This window comes from Osmia bicornis, unplaced genomic scaffold, assembly GCF_907164935.1.
Source record: "Osmia bicornis bicornis unplaced genomic scaffold, iOsmBic2.1, whole genome shotgun sequence".
NCBI classification, from domain to species: domain Eukaryota; kingdom Metazoa; phylum Arthropoda; class Insecta; order Hymenoptera; family Megachilidae; genus Osmia; species Osmia bicornis.
This window is the reverse complement of record NW_025791458.1, coordinates 4,889,313-4,908,864: the sequence shown is the minus strand read 5'-3', so window position 1 is coordinate 4,908,864 and position 19,552 is coordinate 4,889,313. Positions and strand designations below refer to the sequence as shown.

The 19,552-nt window shown below is 43.0% G+C and overlaps 4 protein-coding genes across 4 annotated transcripts; all 4 read left to right on the top strand.

Moving 5' to 3' along the window:
- Window positions 1–24: 24 nt before the first annotated feature.
- Window positions 25–357, top strand: LOC114880867. The gene has a single exon (XM_029197334.2). It carries the CDS (start codon window positions 25–27, stop codon window positions 355–357), a length of 333 nt encoding a protein of 110 aa, XP_029053167.2.
- Window positions 358–13,439: 13,082 nt separating this feature from the next.
- Window positions 13,440–14,537, top strand: LOC123989230. The gene has a single exon (XM_046289934.1). It carries the CDS (start codon window positions 13,440–13,442, stop codon window positions 14,535–14,537), a length of 1,098 nt encoding a protein of 365 aa, XP_046145890.1.
- Window positions 14,538–14,597: 60 nt separating this feature from the next.
- On the top strand, window positions 14,598–16,523 carry LOC123989229. The gene has a single exon (XM_046289933.1). It carries the CDS (start codon window positions 14,598–14,600, stop codon window positions 16,521–16,523), a length of 1,926 nt encoding a protein of 641 aa, XP_046145889.1.
- A 16-nt stretch (window positions 16,524–16,539) lies between these two features.
- Window positions 16,540–18,597, top strand: LOC123989228. The gene has a single exon (XM_046289932.1). It carries the CDS (start codon window positions 16,540–16,542, stop codon window positions 18,595–18,597), a length of 2,058 nt encoding a protein of 685 aa, XP_046145888.1.
- The last annotated feature ends 955 nt before the right edge of the window (window positions 18,598–19,552 follow it).

The window sequence follows — 19,552 nt, the reverse complement described above, 5'->3', positions numbered from 1 at the left end:
TTGGGAGGAGAAAAGATTTACACGATGGCGTATGCGGATGACGTAGCGGTGATGGTGGAAGACGAAGATGGGATGAAAGGGTTAATGGCGAGACTGGAAAGGTATATAGAGGAGAAAAAGCTAAAGGTGAATGTGAGAAAAACAAAGATGATGAGATGTATAAAGGGAGGCGGGAGGAGAGGGAAGATGACATGGAGGTGGAAGGGCGACAAGATAGAGGAAGTGAAGAAGTTTAAATATTTAGGGTACATGGTGATGGCGAACGGGAAGCAAGAAGAGCAGGTAGAGGAGAGAATGAGGAAAGGTGCGGTGGCTATGAGACGAGTGTGGGGGATAGGAAAAAGGAAATTTGCGTAAGACTGGGGCAGAAGAATATGGTTATTTGATAAATTAGTGTGGGCAGTAATGAGTTATGGGGTGGAAATTTGGGGATAGAAAGACAGGGAGAAAATGGAGAGGATACAAGAGAGGTATTTAAGATGGGTGTTGGGAGTAGAAAGATCTGTGCCAGGGTATATGGTAAGAGAGGAACTACAGAGGGAGTTATTAGCAGGAAGGGCTGGAATGAGGGCATGGGGATATGAGAGGAAGTTGAGTGAAGGTAAAGGGGGGTACCTAGCGAGGAAATGCTGGATGGAGGTAAGAGAAACAGCAAAAAAAGGTAGGGCGTTAGAGGGGTGGGAGGAGGAGAGGAGAAAGTTTTATGAGAGAAAAGGGTGAAGTATAGAGGAAGTAGAGATGAGAGAAGAAGGGCGGTTGAGGGGGGAAGAGCTGATAAGAAAGGAGAAGAGTATCCAAGAAGAGGAAAGGTGGGAAAGGATTAGGGAATCGAGGTACAATAGGTGGTATAAGATAGTAAATGGGAAAGGTGTGCCAGGGTACCTGAGTAAAAACTGGGAGGAAAGGAGGTGGAAATTGATAGCGGGTTTTAGGTTAGGTAGTAAAATGGAGGAGGGAAGGTATTGGGAGCAGGAGGAAAAAACGAGATGTAGGATATATGGGAGAGGGGTAGAGTCGTGGCAGCATATATGAAAGGAACGCACAGAATGGGGAAAAGATAAAGAGTGGCAGGAAATGGTGGAGGAGGTGTTAGGGGAGGAAGGAGAAGGGGAGGTATGGATGAGAAGAGTAGAAGAGATGAGTGAAAGGGCGAGCAGCGGAAACGGGGGTCCAGAAATGAATGGGTGAGGTGTGAATGGAGTGGGTGCTCTCTATCTCTCTCAACAGAGATTTAGATTTAAGCTAGGTAAGGAATAGCGAAACTTGAAAGCGGAGCGGAGGTCCACATTTGTACCCCGCAATGGGAATAAAATAAATATTATATTATATTATATTATAACTAAATGGACATTGATCTGTAGGAAGGTATCTGTATATTACATTATATCTAAGGCAGATATACCAATAATGATATTGTCATTAAATGTACATTATTCTGTAGCAACCAATCAATATATTAGATTATTTCTAACGTAGATATAGTAATAATGATATTGTTATTAAATGTATGTTACATATCTAATGCAGATACAGTAATAATGATATTGTTATTAAATGTATATTACATACCTAATACAGATATAGTAATAAAGATATTATTACTAAATGTACATTGATCTGTAGGAAGGTATCATTATGTTACATTATATCTAATGTGGCTGTAGAAATAATGATGTTGTTATTGAATGTACATATATCTGTAGTAACGAATGATATTGTTATTAAATGTATATTACATATCTAATGCAGATATAGTAATAATGATATTTTTTTTAAATGTACATTGATCTGTATTAGGGAATCAGTATATTTCATTATATCTAATGAAGATATACTAATAATGATATTGTTATTAAATGTATGTTACATATCTAATGCAGACATAGTAATAATTATATTGTTATTAAATGTACATTGATCTGTATGAAGGAATCAGTATGTTACATTATTTCTAATGTAGATATAGTAGTAATGATATTCTTATTAAATGTATATTACATATCTAATGCAGATATAGTAATAATTGTATTGTTATTAAACGTACATTGATCTGTAGGAAGGTATCAGTATATTACATTATATCTGATGAAGATATAGTAATAATGATATTGTTATTAAATGTACATTGATCTGTAGGAAGGTATCAGTATATTACATTATATCTAATGAAGATATAGTAATAATGATATTGTTACTAATTGTACACTGATCTGTAGGAAGGTTTCAGTATATAACATTATATCTAGTGTAGATATAGTAATAATGATATTGTTATTGAATGTGCATTGGTCTCTAGTAAGGAATCAGTATAGTCCATTACATCTATTGTAGATATACTAATAATAATATTGTTATTAAATGTATGTTATATGTCTAATGCAGATATAGTAATAATGATACTGTTACTAAATGTACATTGATCTGTAGGAAGGTATCAAGATATTACATTACATTTAATGTAGATATAGTCATAATGATGTTGTTATTTAATGTATATTACATATCTAATGCACATATAGTAATAATGATATTGTTATTTAATGTATATTACAAACCTAATGCTGATATAGTAATAATGATATTGTTATTAAATGTATATCACATATCTATTGCTGATATAGCAACAATGATATTGTTATTAAATGTATATAACTTATCTATTGCACATATAGTAATAATGATATTGTTATTAAATGCACATTGATCTGTACGAAGGAATCAGTATATTACATTATTTCTAAGGTAGATATAGTAATAATGATATTGTTATTAAATGTATTTTACATATCTAATGGGATTTCCGTTGTGGTAACGGTCGTGAATGGATGTGTGTTGAGAGAAGCAGAGAGACTGAAGAGTGAAAGAGATAGAAAAGTGGAGAAGGAAGGTGTAAGAGTTATCGAAAGGGTGGGTAGATAGGGAAGGGAAAGAGAGGCAGAACAGGTGACTCGCAAAACAGTGTAAATAAAAAGAAAACCGACGTTAAGTCGACACACGAGTGTGAGGTTAGGAGCGGACACGGTCAGGAAAAGCGCGAAGAGAGGAGACGAGAGTGACATCTGGGAGAAAGGGAGGAAGGGATTACGAAGAAGAAGCCCCCCAGTAGGTAAGGAAGAGCAAGACGCACGAGAAGAAGAGGGGGGCAGGGAGGACAGGATGGATGAGGGAAAGGTGAAGAAAACAGCAGGGGAAGGAAAAGAGGACCCGGGAAAAGGAGACAAAGGGGGTAAAAGAGGAAGGCCGTCTAATGTGGAGGCATTGAAAAAAGAAAGGAGCCAGAGTATGGGAAACATGACGAGTATAGAAGAAATATGGAAAAGGAAGAGAGAAACGGCGGCGGAAGAAGATGAAGAGAAGGGAAGGGGGGAGGACTTCAGCGCGCAGGCAGAGAAATGGATGTTTAGAGGAAGTAACCTAGTGGAGAGGTCTCCGGAAAAGAAAAAAGAGAGAACGGAAGATGGAGGAGGACTTGGAGAACTAAAGAGAATGATTAGAGAGCTGGGGGAAGACTTATGCATGAAAATAGACGCAAGCGCAAAGAGTCAGGGGAAGGAGATAAGGGAAGAGATAACGGGAATAAGAAAGGAAATAGAAAAGGAAATAGGGAATCTGAAAGAAGAGATTAAAAAAAGGGAGGACAAATGGATGGTGTAGAAGAGAGAACTAGAGGAGAAAATGGAGTTACTAAAGAAAAAGGTAGAGGAGTTAGAAAGAGGGGAAAAAGAAAAAGACAAATGGAGCAAATTAGAAGAGAAAATGCAAAGAATGGAGCAGGGGCAAGAGAGAAAAGAAAGATGGAGAATGAAGAAGAAGCAATAAAAGAAAAACTGAGAGATCTAGAGAGCAGATGGGAACGAAAGGAAAAGGAAGAAAAGAGGAGGAACATCATAATCAGAGGACTGAGGACGAAAAGAGAAGAGACGAAGGTGAAAGCAGAAGAGATAATGGAGGCGATAGGGGTGCGGGACGCGATAGAGGAGCTGAAAGTGATAGGGCGGGCGGAAGGGGGAAAAGAAGTGAACATGGTGCAACTAAAACTCAAGTTCATGGAAATTAAGAGAGACGTGATGGTGAAGAAGAAGGCGCTGAGGGGGAAAGAAGAAACAGAGGAGGACCTGACATGGAAGGAGAGGAGGATTCAGTGGAAGCTAAGGAGGATAGCGAAAGAAGAGAGAGAAAAAGGGAAAAACGTATGGGTGGAATACGGGAGAATCAGAATAGAAGGAAAATGGTGGAGGTGGGATGAGGAGAAAGAGACTTTGAAGGATTGGGGAAGGAAAGAGTGAAGTGGAAAACAGAGGGAGATGTGTGCCACGGGGGAAGAGAAGTGAGGGATGAAGAGGAAGGGAGGGAAGGTCAAGCGGAAGGGGAAGTAAAGGATAAGGGGGGGAGAAGAAGGAGGGAGGGGAAGGACGAAGAGGGAAAACAGAAGAAGAAGAAAAAGAAGAGGAGAGGAGAGCGGAGCGATGAGGAGAAAGAAGTGTGCGAAACAAAAAAACATACGGGGAACGAGGGAGAAAAGGAGGGGTGGGAAATAGGATTTTGGAACTGCGCGGGGATAAGAAACAAAGATGAGGAAGACGATCACACAATGGGACGTAATAGTTCTAATGGAGACGTGGCTGGAGCAGAAAGGGTGGGAAAAGGTACAAGGAGGGCTACCAAAGGGTTACAGGTGGGAGGTCCAGTTGGTGGAAAGGAAGAACAAAAGGGGAATGGCAATGGGGGGAATGCTGATAGGGGTGAAGGAGGCCCTGATGGGAAAGGAAGGAAGGATAATTAAAGAAGAGGAAAAGGGAGGAATAATGACGGCGGAATTTACAAGGGGGAGGGAGAAATGTAGGATTGTGGGGGTGTATGTGAACGCGGATATAAGGGAAAAAATGAAGGAGATTAGGCCAAGGATGGAAGACATAGGAGACGAAAGAATAACGTTTATAGGAGGAGATTTCAACGCAAGAACAGGAGAGGAAGGAGGGGGGGGGGGGGGGTGAAACAAAGCGAGGGGGAAGAAGAAGAGGGAGGAAGAAAATCGAAAGAAAGGGAGGAGAATGGAGATAGAAGAAGAAGGGGGAAGAAAAAAACCAGCGGCAAGAGGGGACTGGTCAGAACAGGGAAGGGAAAGGTTTAAGAAGGGAATTAGCTGGAGGGAGGTGAGGGGTAGCCAGCTAGAAGAGGATATGAAGAGGATGGCCGAGGAGATTAGAAAAGGCCTTGAAAGAGGAAGAGAGGAACCTAAAATGCGCAAGAAGAATGGGTGGTGGGATGAAGAGTGCAGGAAGAGGAAGAAAGAAGTGAGAAAGGTACTAAGAGAGTGGAGGAAGGGATGGGTAGGGGGGAGAGATACAGGGAAGAGAAAAGGGAGTATAACAGATTATGCAAAGAAAAGAAGGTAAAAGTGAACGAGAGCTTCAAAAGAGAGGTGGAAGAGGCAAGGACAGAAAGTGACGTATGGAAAATAATAAATAAGGAGAGAAAGAGAAGAGGGAGGTTGACAACGAGTATAAAAGAAGAGGAGTGGAGGAACCACTTCGTGAAACTACTGGGGGGATCAGAGGGAAATGTAGTGCTGGGGGGAGGAAGAGACAGAGAAGGAGACGAAGAAGAGGATATAAGCAAGGAAGAAATAAGGAAAGCGGTGGCGAAGCTGAAGGATCGGAAAGCAGCAGGAAGAGATGAGATCCCGAACGAGGTGTGGAAATATGGAGGAGAAGAGGTGCTGGGCAAGGGAGGTGTGCAATAGAATATGGAGGGGAGAGGGATGGCCGGAGGAATGGAAGGAAGGAATAATAGCACCTATAAAGAAAAAAGGAGATGGGAAAATGGCAACGGTCTACAGGGGGGTGACGCTAATGCCCACACTTTACAAGATATATGCAATGGTTTTGGCTGAGAGAGGAAGTGGAGGAAAAGGGAATGATACCGGGTAATCAGACAGGATTCAGATGAGGGATGGGAACAATAGACAACACATATGTTCTAAATCACCTGATGAATAGGCAGATAAAGAGGGTAAAGGGAAAAGTGGTGGCATTCTTCATTGATCTGAGGGCAGCGTCCGACTCAGTGGATAGAGAAGTGCTGCTAGAGGCGCTAAAGCAAAGAGGGGTAAGAGAAGGATTAAATAAAAGGGTAAAAGAGATACTAAGGGAGACCAGAAGCAGGATAAGAACAGGGGAGGGGTTAACAGAGCCATTCTGGACGGCGAGAGGGGTAAGACAAGGATGCCCACTAAGCCCGCTGCTGTACAACTTATTGACAGCAGATATGGAGGAGAAGATGAGCAAGGGGGGAGGAGGTGGGATAAAGATTGGAGGGAAGAAAATTTATACATTAGCCTATGCAGATGATGTGGTGGTACTAGCCGAAGAGGAAGAGGATATGAGGGTGTTGCTGGGAAGATTAGAAAGATACCTGGATGAGAAAAGGCCAGAACTGAACCAGGAAAAATCAAAAATAATGAGATTTAGAAAAGGGGCAGGAAGATGGAAAAAGACGAATTGGTGGTGGAAAGGAAAGAAAATAGAAGAGGTAGATCAGTTTAAATATCTAGGATATATCTTCAGAAGAAACGGAGGAAGCGAGCGCCAGGTAAAGGATAGGTGCATCAAAGCTGGAATAGTGATGAGACAGGTATGGGGGATAGGGAAAAGAAGATTTGGGAAAAACTGGAAAAGAAGAATGTGGTTATGGGGTAAGTTAGTATGGATAGTCATATCGTACGGGGCAGAGGTGTGGGGGTGGAGGGAATGGAAGGAGATAGAGGGACTACTAAGATGGACTGGTGCACGCCAGGATACCTGCTCAGAGAAGAGACACAAAGATGGAAAATGAGAACAAGAACGGGAAAGCTGGCATGGGGATATGAAAGAAAACTGTGGGAAGGAAGAGAAGGGGAGTTGGCACAGAGATGCTGGGAACAGATAATCAGAAACGAAGTGAGGAAGGGAGAGAATAGCAAATGGGAAGAGGAAAGAGAAAAGTTCTTCGTGGAAAGGGGATGGGGATTAGAAAGATGGTAAAGAAGTGGTATAAAATAATAAAAGAGCCAGGAATCCCGGAATATTTAGAAAAGGGGTGGAAGGAGGAAAGGTGGAAAAGAGTGGTCAGGTTCAGGATGGGAAATGAAGTAAGGGAATCAAGATATTGGGAAGAAGAAGAGAAAAGAAAGTGCAGGGTGTGTGGATAAGGAGAAGAGAGCTGGGAGCACATATGGGAAAGGTGCACGACAGGAGAAGGAAGAAAAGAGGGATTGCAAGAGAAGATACAACAGTTATTAGGGGGAAAAGGCGAAGGAGAAGAATGGATGAAAGAAATAGAGAAATACAGGCGGGAGGAGGAGGGCAGGGGATAGACGGGAGGGAACAGCAACAAGGAGAGTTCAGGGACAAGGGGAAACAAGAACAGAAAAGTGGAGGGAAAGAAAAGAAAACAAGAGAAAGCAAGACGCAAAGAGGAAGAAAAAGAAAGGCAGAAGAAACGGGGGGGGAGAGGAAACACACAGAGTCCGGGGTGAGGAAGGGGCCGCAAGAAAGAGAGCAGGAGCGAGTGCAGGAACGAGAAGAGGAGAGAGAGCAGCGGCAGCAGGTGGCGCCACAGAACAGGAACGATACGAATCAGGTTAGGCAAGCACGTGCACGTAAAAAAGGCCTCACCAGTATAAGTATAAGTTACAAGTAAAAAGGAAAGGAAGGTGAAAGAGAACGAAGTGCGTAGAGGAGACGCGGAATCATAAGTAGAAAGACTAAAGAAGAAAGAGAGGAGATGGAGAGCGAAATGGAGCTAGGAAGAGAAATAAGAAAGCTGAGGGAAGAAATAACAAAATTGAGAGAAGAGATGAGAGACTGGAGGTTAGGGGAAGGAAGACCAAAGGAAGAGGAGAACAGTGAGAGAGAGAAAGTGAAGGACAAGGGAAAAGGAACAGAGGAGAACGCAGAGGTGAAGAACATGGGAAAAGAAGAGAGAGGAAACGAAGAAAAAGGAAATGAAGAAGAAAGGAAAATAAAGAATGCGATAGTAGAAAGTCAGGGAGGAGCGGAGGCAGGAGAAGAAAGAGCAGGAGAAGTAGAAACAGATAATATGAAGAAGGAGGAAGAGGAAAAAGGAGAACGATGGATGGACGAAGAGGAAAGAAGGAAGATTATGAGAAGAAGGAAAAGTTTGGTGAGGAAAGGGGTGGAAGGGAAGAGTCAAGAAGAAAGACTGAAACACATCAGGGTAATACTATAGAAAGAGCTAGGAGAAAAGGTGGGAATAAAAGGAGCAATAGAAAGGGTAGGGGAGTGGGGAAGAGTGATAGTAATTATAGAACTAGAGGAGGAAGATAGCAAGAAAGAAATGGTATGGATGAGAAACGGGATATGGGAAAAGTGGAGGGTGAAAATAGATGAGGATCTGAGCAAGGAAGAGAGAAGAGTAAAGTGGCTGATAAAAGAAAAAGCACAAAAAGTGAAAGAAGAAGGTAGAAGTGTTCTGTTTAACAGCAGAAGAATATGGGTGGAGGGAATAGAAATGAAGTGGAGGGGACATGATATTAAATCTATTAATCTAAATGCACATCCATATATATTTATTCCGCGACCCGATCTCATCAACAGTATTAAACTGTTGAAGTGGTGGGGATATCTAATGCGTGACGCATATTTCCTTGAGGTAAATCCGCAAATATCTTGAAAAGGGTGCGAACTACGGCAAAATGTTCAGAGACCTTTCTTGTAGGAAATTAAATTGCCTACTATTTATGTTCTATGACATTTTTTGATGAGATTGCGTAGTTTTCGAGATATATCGCGATATTTAAAAGTTCCGAAGCCGCACCATCATTATAAAGGGAAATATCTCGGAAACGGTGCGAGCTATGGCACAATGTTAAGAGACCTTTTTGGTAGCAAATTAAATTTCCTACTATTTCTGTTGTGCTAGCTTTCGTCCGCGGCTTCGCTCACACAGGAAACCGTTTAATGCCCTCGGATATTGATATTGTTTCTCTATAAAATATTTTATCCCCTGTTCACCTCTATAGAGTTTTAATTTCGTCATGTTGCCATCTTAGATTTCAAACGTTATCGTCACAAATGTTGCAGTAATAATAGAAGTCGGCCCGGCTTGTCTCGCTGTTCATATACTGTCCGGGAAGCGGCGGCGGTGCGCGCAACTGTGGTGTGTAGGAGAGAGGAGAAAAAGGTGTTTCGTCTCGGGATCGTCTGTCAGATTTATCAGTGGGGCTAACAACAGACGATTCCTGCCCCAGACACCTATCTTACCGGCGTTCGGAACTCATATATATCCGAACGGTATGCCGGAGTACCGCTTGCAGGAGCACCTAGGCTCGTCGCCACCTAGCGGACCCCGACCCGAACTCAAGGCGTCCGGGGAGACGAAACACTCTCTCACCCTCCGCTAAACGCCTACAGTGGGAAGATTATGGCCTTATAACTTTGAAGCAACGGTTTAGTGATAACATAATAATTACGTACTTACATGTTAAAGTTGAAGTTTCTAGATACATTTACGGAAATAAAGCAACTTTAAGGAGAAATAATTGTATCAATGAGCATTAAGACTAAGTATGAAGTAAATCCGACCACGAACACAGTATGTCCCATACAAAGGTTGCAACCGCTTTTCACCCCTTCAGGGCTTGAATTCTTTAAAATGCTGAAATAGGTGTTTAACTAAATATATCAAAGAGGGTTAAGATCAAGTTTCAAGCAAATCCGACCACAAATAAAGTATTCCTCATACAAAGGTTGCAACCCCTTTTCACCCCTTCAGGGGTTGAATTCTTTAAAATGCTGAAATAGGTGTTTAATTAAATGTATCATAGAGCGTTAGTACCAAGTTTCAAGCAAATCCGACCACAAATAAAGTATTCCTTATACAAAGGTTGCAACCCCTTTTCACCACATCAGGGGTGGAATTTCGAAATATCCTTTCTTATTCCTTGTATACATCATAACTGAAACCTCTGTGCAAAATGAACCGTTCAGAATGAAAAAATATAGAATGTTTTTTTAACGGGACCAATGGGGAGACATACTTTAGAAGATGCAAAATGTTTCGTTCCAATTGGTCCATCCGTCTCGGAATACTCGGCGAACAAAGGCAGAAAAAATAACAATAGTTTTTCACGAATATCTCGAAAACTAAAGGTTTCCGTTAATTATGCATAATGAAAAAGTTGTTCAGAATCATGCCCCCGACAATATATTAAAGTATCATTGAAGTCATTCTATGTTGAGATTAGAAACTTCCCGTTTTTTTGCAATAAAAACCGTTCGGAATAAAACAATTCGAAATGTTTTTATAACGGGACCAATCGGAAGACATATCCTACAAGATGCAAAAGATTTCATTCCGATTGGTCCATCCATCTCGGAGTACTCGGTGAACAAAGCCAGAAAAAAAGTATATATATATATATACTGATCGAATTTAGTATCCTCCTCTTTTCGAAGTCGGATAAAAATGAAATTCAACCAATGCTCGTAAAAAGGTGCCTGATTTGTTATGTCTATAATGTCAATAATGTTATTACAATAATAATAGTGTGTCCAATATAAAAAAGGAACATTCTTGAAAATGCGGGTTTTTTTTCAGTTTTTATTATTCCATTATGTCATCTGTGTAGCAACTTATCTACCATGATAATCACCTTTCCTCGTTCAATAAATGAAAAGTACTCCAGATTATCAATAAGATAAAATGTTGTTAACGTACTACATTGTTGGACTACCATTAATTAATATTATCTAGTATAATTGTTCAAGATAATTTCGTGAATGACATTGTAGAAGATCTCAGATTATATTTACCAATAACGATATAACTGACTAGAGAGGAAAAGAGTTTCCAACGTTCTGTCCATAAGTCTTCTTTGACAAGATTCTTTCCAAACGTTTTAATATCATTTCAGATTCGACTTAGCAATGGAATATTTCAATACAACTGTTCTACTCGTTTGAGACGAATTCATGATTTGTAAACAATACAAGCGCTATAAAAAAGATACAAGTGAATAGTGAAATAGAAACTCTGTTTCAAATTATTTTTTTTATAAATGATTACTTGGTAAAACAATTTATTTGAAAGTAGAAGAAAACACTGTGAATTGTAACTTAAATTCTATATTAAGGAAACTAGAATAGGAAGTTAAAGTTTAAGGGATTCATCTACTTTTATTAAACTATTTTGTTGAAATATGCTGGTATTACATTGTATTTAAAGTCTGTAACGTGAAAGACAAACTTATCTAATTTAATACTGCTCTTGCTTGAATAATTTCTGCACTGTATCTATTTAATACTTCTACTCCATAATATCTCTGTTACAATTTTCCCCTCCGTGTCTGATCAAACACTGAAAATAAAGAAGAAGAAATCATATTATTATATATTGCTACATTATACTCAACAACATTAATTTGGAATAAAAAATGTATTGAAGAAAATAAGGTTTAATATTTCATTTACCTCAAACATATTTCCTGATATATCCTGCGAGAATGTAATTGCATCTGTTTTCAGGGTACATCTTTCTTATTTGTCCTATTATTTTATTCCATACTGTTTAATTTCTTTAATCGATCTATTCAATTTTTCTACTGCGTAATTTATTGGTTGTAGTTTCCTCATCAATGTCTGAATAAATGCTGAAAATAAAGAAAAAGAAATCATATTATTATAAATTGATATATTGTACTCAAACACATTAATTTGAAATAAAGAATGTATTGAAGAAAATAAGGTTTAATATATCTTCAACTTAAACTTACTTCCAGATATATCATGCAAGAAAGTAATTGCATTTGCTTGCAGAGTACGTTTTTGTTATTTGTGCTAGTATTTCATTCCTCGCTGGAAAATATCTTTAATGTATCTATTCAACTTTTGTACTTCATAATTTTTTGCTTGTAAGTTCCTCACCAATGTTTGAATAAATGCTGAAAATAAAGAAACACAAATCATATTACAATATATTGATACATTGTACTCAAAATCATTAATTTGAAATAAAGAATGTGTTGAAGAAAATATGGTTTAATATTTCTTTTACCTCAGACATTGTTTGAGAATCCGCTCAGCCATGATGGCGCTCACGGTCGATCGATTTATCGATCGGGAGTCGACCATCCAGGTAACGCGTGAGCAGGGGTCTTCTCGCCGGCTCGCGCGCAACGACGCCATTATTGATCATCGATCACCACGGCTCAGTCAAGTGCTCAGCAGTTTTTGTTCACCCGATCAAAGTTCGAAAGTGCAAATCACCAACGTTCAGTTCACCAGTTCAACTACCGCTCTGAATCCTCAGCGATCGTGCAAGCTACAGGATTCCCAGGTAATGTTCATTTACAAGATAATTCATTGTACACGCGAGCCGCCAACCACGTGTCGATCACGCACACGATCACGGGCACCATCACAGCAGCGGGCTGAATTAATATAATTAACGGCGCTGAGAAGCTCGCTGTTTGCATTTTATAAACGCATTGCTCAGTTAAGAACGATCAAGGTGACAGATCAATTCTATATTTTGTATGTATCAAATTCACACCGACTCATTGTAATTGTAAAATCATATCAGACAGTTCATTTTCTTGTGTATCATAATTCAAGGCGGATCATTGTACGATCAAAATCATTGTCAAATCATCGTGTTCACCACAATTTTTATCATTGACTCAAATAAATCAATTTGTGAAACCGACCCAGCAAGTGTAAAATTCTTTCCCAGCGCAATCCATCCAGGATTTCCATCATTCCTGAACATTTGGTCCTTCGAGCCGGATAGCGCCCTTGCTGGACTCGGTTTTCACAAAATTGCTCATTGATCATTGTTCGTCTCAAGTCTTTGTCTCGTGTTCGTAACGGTTTTCGGTGGTCGGCCATTTTCTCTTCTCTCCTCCATTCAAATTCACTGACACTCTCGCCACTCACCAGGTGGCGACCAGAACACCGACCCGACGGTCGATAAAGAAGATCCGCTCACCAGTTCAACAAGACAGATCACGCTAATCAGCCATGGCTCACGCAGCCAAATCATCCGATAAATGGAGCGAGATGGACAGCTCAAAGGAGTCGCTGGAGGTGCCGGAAAAGAGCGCATCAGGCCGCTCATCGCCCGCTCTGGTTGCAACGGAACCAGCTCGCCGCACACCGTCGCCGCACTCACATGCAACGCGCTCAACGGCCACAGATCAATTGCCGATCGAGCTGCAGCTCAAAGTGCGGACCCAAAAGGGACGGCTCCGCAATGCTCAAGACATTCTCAATTCCCTCAAGGAAGAAGCAGAACGTCTCTCCAAGGAGGAGCTGGACGACGCCAAGGCTCAGCTCGACGAGGCCATCAAAGTGTTCAACAAAGAACACGCACACTTTGAGGTGGTGTGGCCGAAGTCCCAGGCAGATCATCCGTATTTCTCAGAGGACTGCCACTATCGGATGCAGCAGATCGGCACTCAGGCCAAAAAGATCATCGCTAAAAGATCAGCGGAGCTGCCAGCTCAAACGACCGCTCAACCAGGAAAGGTGACTTATTCTAAGTCAAAGCTGCCCGACATCGCGTTGCCACGGTTCACGGGCAACTATACGGAGTGGCCGTCTTTCCTGGAGCTGTTCACGTCTGTGGTGTGCGGAAAGCCCGATCTCGACCAAGTTGAGAAGTTCTATTACCTGAAGGGTTGCCTGCGAGGAGAACCAGCTCAAATCGTGGCCAGCCTACCGCTCATCGGCTCATCACTCTCCGCAGCTCTCGAAATGCTCAAGCAGCGCTATGAAAATAAGCGGCGTCTCGTCCAGGCTCACCTTGATCAATTGGTCTCACTGCCGATGGATCAAGATCACGCGAAAGCGCTAAGCCAGCTCATGTCAACCGCCATGGAAACTCGGCACGCAGTGCAGAACCTGATCGAGCCAGGTAAGCTCGGTGACTGCCTGCTCGTCCATCAGGTGTGCAGGAAGATGGATCACGCCACAAAGGAGCGATGGGAGACCACCCTTGGGGTCACCACAGAGTACCCATCGTTCCAGGAGGCCATGGAATTCATCACCTCTCGCATCAGGACGCTGGAGCAGTTGGCCGATGATAAGGCGAGAGCGTCGGCCAGCAAGACCGCTCAAAGTAAGCCCGCTCAAACGAAGGCTCAGCAGATCACCACAAGCAGGCCAGCTCACGCAGCAGTCGCAGCAAGGCCTGCAGCTCAAGCTCGCCCGTCAGCTCCTCGCACCACCGAAAGGCCCCACCTAGAACGGCCATCGCCCTTCGAGTGTTGCGACTGTTGCGGAGGGCAACATTACATCGTGGCATGCGCGCTCTTCAGGAGTATGACGCCGAAAGTGCGAGCTCAAACTATTGAGGACAAACGCCTGTGCTACAATTGCTTGGGCAGGCACAGCGTGCGAGCGTGCAAGTCAGCTCAAAAGTGTAAGCATTGCGGGGAGAAACACCACACCATGATACACGAAGGCGAGCCCAAACCGGCTCCAGTTCAAGCTGGCTCATCCAGATCAGCCTCCTCATCCGCTCAAACCACCGAGTAGGAACTCGGTGCAGCCGTCAAAGCATCAGATCACAAAACTCTCCTCGCAACCGCTCAAGCTATGCTCACCACCTCAACAACAGCTCACCAAATCCGCATCTTAATCGATCCAGGTTCCGAAATCTCGTTCATCTCCGAAGAACTCACCCGTCTGCTCAACCTTCGGAGACACAGATCATCCATCACAATCATTGGTGTTGGTGGAACAAAATCAACTGAAACAAAGGGCGTGGTCACTGTCACACTCCAATCGATGCATTCACGACAGACTGTCTGCATCCAGGCTCACGTGCTCACAGCCGTATCGACAATCCTGCCATCGTTCTCAATGAGAACTCCGGATTGGCCTCACATTAGAAAATTGAGGTTGGCGGACAATGATTTCTTGACACCACGACCAGTCGATTTAATCATTGGAGCGGATTTCTACGGAAGGATCATCAAGCCAAATATCATCAAGGGCTCACCAACAACACCAATTGCTCAACTTTCCATTTTTGGATGGCTCGTCATTGGCCCAGTCAACGAATCACATTCAAACACTCATTATTCACATTTTGCAGTTGCTCAAGACGACCAGAGCAATCTGCAAGAGCTGCTCACCAAATTCTGGGTTCAAGAGGAATCACCAATGGATATTCCAAGCACGCTCACTCCGGAGGAAGAAGAATGCGAATCACATTTCTGTGCGACTCACACTCGTGATCACACTGGAAGGTACATCGTTCGCATTCCACTCAAGGCACCAGCATTGCTCTTAGGCAATTCACACAAGACTGCTCAAAGATGTCTACAAAGCACGTTACGACGACTCTCCAAGGATTCAACATACAACCAGCTCTATGTCGAGTTCATGAAAGAGTACGAAGAATTGGGACACATGGTAAAGGCTCCAGATCACCAACGAATTTCATCAAGAGAGGCTGAGAACGTTGGGCCTGATGGGGAGATGACCTTGGCACATGATGCTTCGGCATCAGGAGGGTTGAGGGTCTCTTCTGACGGTTCAACACCTCAGACCTCTGCTCATCTTCAACCATATTATTTGCCTCACCATGGAGTTCTACGTCTCGACAGTTCAACAACGAAGCTCAGGGTTGTATTCAACGGATCAAAAGCTACGACATCAGGCAAATCAGTCAACGATTTAATGCATACTGGTGCTAATTTGCTCTTGAATGTTACAGATGTTCTAATTTGGCTTCGCCATTATCACCACATTTTTGCCACAGACATCACAAAAATGTATCGCCAGGTAGCAGTTCACAAGGATGATTGGGATCTCCAGCGAATCCTTTGGATCGATGAAGACCGCAATGTCATCCCTTACCAGCTCACAACTGTCACGTACGGTACAAAGGCGGCTCCCTTCCTGGCGACACGAGCACTCATGCAACTTGTTCACGATGAGGGTCATCGATTCCCTCTGGCAACGCCCTCGCTCACACATGGCAGATATGTGGACGATATCTTTGGAGGAGCAGACTCAATTTCGGAACTTGTGGAGGTCGCTCAACAGCTGATTGCATTGTGCAACGCGGGCGGATTTCCACTCGCAAAATGGCATGCGACTCACCCAGATCTTCTACGGGCTGTTTCGTCATCCACACAATCGTCAGCTCCCATATCATTTGACGACTGCACTACCAAATTACTCGGTATTCAATGGATGCCTCAAACTGACGCATTCGGCTTCTCATCAACTTTGACTGATCAACCAAGTAAGTGTTCAAAACGCCTCGTATTGTCCGAAGTGGCTCGGATATTTGATCCATTAGGTTTCGTCTCACCGGTAATAGTACGAGCAAAAATGCTATTACAAGAACTCTGGCTACACAAAATCAATTGGGACGACCAGTTACCGTCTCAAATTGTATCACGATGGTTCATCATCAGAGAAGATCTCAACAGCTTGGCCAAGCTATCGAATTCCAAGATGGTTCAACACATGGAGCAATTCAATTGTAGAAATTCATGGATTCTCTGATGCTTCTCAACTTGCCATGGCAGCAGTGATTTACATCACTGTCAGCTCTCCGTCCAACGACTCAATGACGTCACTTGTCTGCTCTAAGACAAAGGTTGCACCACTGAAGAGGCTCACAATACCAAGATTGGAGTTGTCTGCAGCACTTCTATTGGCAAAACTCACAAAATATGTTCAATCAACGCTCAAGGTAAAGATCAATGCAACGCACCTGTGGACGGATTCTCAAGTTTCGCTCATATGGATCAAATCGCAAGCATCACGTTGGAAGGATTATGTTCGGAACAGAGTCATTCAGATCCAAGAACTCACTCCAAATGCGCATTGGAGGCATGTTCCAGGTACTTCTAATCCAGCCGACTGTGCTTCCCGAGGCATTTCGACAGATCAACTTCAACGATTCGAGCTTTGGTGGAAAGGTCCTCCATGGATGGCTCGAAATCAAGATCATTGGCCAGAGCAAAAGGAATTCTCAACTTTAAACAGCGAGCTCGAAGTGAGACCCAATGTCTCACTCTTTGCTTCAGCTCAAAAGCTAAGTTATCATTGGAATCTCATTTACAAATATTCATCTCTTATTAAGCTGTATAGACTGACTGCACTTTGTTTCAGGTTTGCCTTACGGCTTAAGAGAAAGCTCGAAACTCCTCCTGTGATCATCATACCATCCTGCGACATGGAGAAGGCGCAGCTCTTTTGGATTCACGCGACTCAACACTTGTATTTCACCAGCGAAACCAAGACGCTCAACTCAGGCTCAACCCTGCCTGCAACTCACCCCTTCAGTCGCCTCACCGCCTTCATCGATTCGCAGGGAACAATACGAGTAGGAGGAAGACTCACAAACACAGCGCTCAGCAGGGATGAAAAACATCCAGCGATCCTCCCACGGGACGCTCACCTGTCGAAGATCATCATTGAAGATGCTCACAAGCGAACATTTCACGGAGGAACGCAGCTCACGCTCGCATACATTCGACAACGGTACTGGATCATCGGTGGCAGAGCTCCTGTAAAATCTCACATTTTGAGATGTGTCGTGTGTGCTCGTCAGAGGGGGATTCGTGCTCGTCAGATGATGGGTCAACTACCTCTCTGTCGAGTCACACCATCACGACCATTCGCTCACACCGGTGTCGATTATGCAGGACCAATCACAATGAAAAATTCAAAGGGAAGAGGCTCGAAAACAATCAAGGGATGGATCTGCGTGTTCGTATGTTTCTCCTCATCAGCTGTTCACCTCGAGGTTGTCAGCGATTACTCAACCGAGGGATTTCTGGCAGCCTACAGAAGATTCTCATCACGAAGAGGGATCGCTCACAAGTTGTACTCTGACTGTGGTACAAATTTCATTGGAGCACAGGCAGAGCTCAAACGCCTGTTCACGTCAAGTTCACAGGAGCACCGACAGATCGCATCGATTCTGTCAGCTGACAGCACTCAATGGATGTTCAACCCACCAGCTGCTCCTCACATGGGAGGAAAATGGGAAGCTGTGGTGAAATCAATCAAGTACCATCTCAGGAGAACAATTGGTGAGCTCTTACTAACATTCGAAGAGTTTTCCACTCTCCTCACACAGATCGAAGCGGTGCTCAACTCAAGACCATTGGAGCCGCTCAGTGACGATCCCGACGACATCTCTGCGCTCACCCCAGGACACTTCCTCATCGGTTCAGCGCTCAACACGATACCAGAACCATCACTGCTCGACGTCTCACCAGGCAGATTGTCGAAATGGCAACTGATCCAGCAGAGGGTTCAACACTTCTGGTCTCAGTGGTCTCGACACTACCTGCAAAGACTGCAATCGATCTCAAAGTGGCATCATCCATCGAACGACATCAAGACAGGCTCGTTGGTGCTGCTCACGAACGAGCATCTTCCACCGAGCAAGTGGCCACTCGCAAGAGTGACCGAAGTTCACCCCGGCAAGGATGCCCTCACCAGGGTTGCAACCGTGAAGACTGCAACCACGACTCTCGTCAGACCGATCACCAAGCTTGTCATCCTGCCTGTTCACCATCAAGCTGAGCTCACCTCTGCAGAAACATCATCAACGAGTTGCTGATGGCGGGCGGAAATGTTTGAGAATCCGCTCAGCCATGATGGCGCTCACGGTCGATCGATTTATCGATCGGGAGTCGACCATCTAGGTAACGCGTGAGCAGGGGTCTTCTCGCCGGCTCGCGCGCAACGACGCCATTATTGATCATCGATCACCACGGCTCAGTCAAGTGCTCAGCAGTTTTTGTTCACCCGATCAAAGTTCGAAAGTGCAAATCACCAACGTTCAGTTCACCAGTTCAACTACCGCTCTGAATCCTCAGCGATCGTGCAAGCTACAGGATTCCCAGGTAATGTTCATTTACAAGATAATTCATTGTACACGCGAGCCGCCAACCACGTGTCGATCACGCACACGATCACGGGCACCATCACAGCAGCGGGCTGAATTAATATAATTAACGGCGCTGAGAAGCTCGCTGTTTGCATTTTATAAACGCATTGCTCAGTTAAGAACGATCAAGGTGACAGATCAATTCTATATTTTGTATGTATCAAATTCACACCGACTCATTGTAATTGTAAAATCATATCAGACAGTTCATTTTCTTGTGTATCATAATTCAAGGCGGATCATTGTACGATCAAAATCATTGTCAAATCATCGTGTTCACCACAATTTTTATCATTGACTCAAATAAATCAATTTGTGAAACCGACCCAGCAAGTGAAAAATTCTTTCCCAGCGCAATCCATCCAGGATTTCCATCATTCCTGAACAGACATAATTCCAGATATATCCTGTGAGAAAGTAATTGCATCTGTTTCCAAAGTACAATTTTGTTTTTTGTCCTAGTATTTCATTCCACAGTGTTTAATTTCTTTGATGGATCTATTCAAATTCTCTACTCCATAATGTTTTGGTTGTAATTTCCTCATCAATGTCTGCATATGTGCTGAAAATAAAGAAAAAGAAATCATATTATTATATATTGATACATTGTACACAACATTAATTC

Bases quoted from the DNA above. Each gene is read 5' to 3' on its own strand.
- LOC114880867 (XM_029197334.2), top strand. From the start codon at position 25: ATGGCGTATGCGGATGACGTAGCGGTGATGGTGGAAGACGAAGATGGG.
- LOC123989230 (XM_046289934.1), top strand. From the start codon at position 13,440: ATGCAGCAGATCGGCACTCAGGCCAAAAAGATCATCGCTAAAAGATCA.
- LOC123989229 (XM_046289933.1), top strand. From the start codon at position 14,598: ATGCTCACCACCTCAACAACAGCTCACCAAATCCGCATCTTAATCGAT.
- LOC123989228 (XM_046289932.1), top strand. From the start codon at position 16,540: ATGGCAGCAGTGATTTACATCACTGTCAGCTCTCCGTCCAACGACTCA.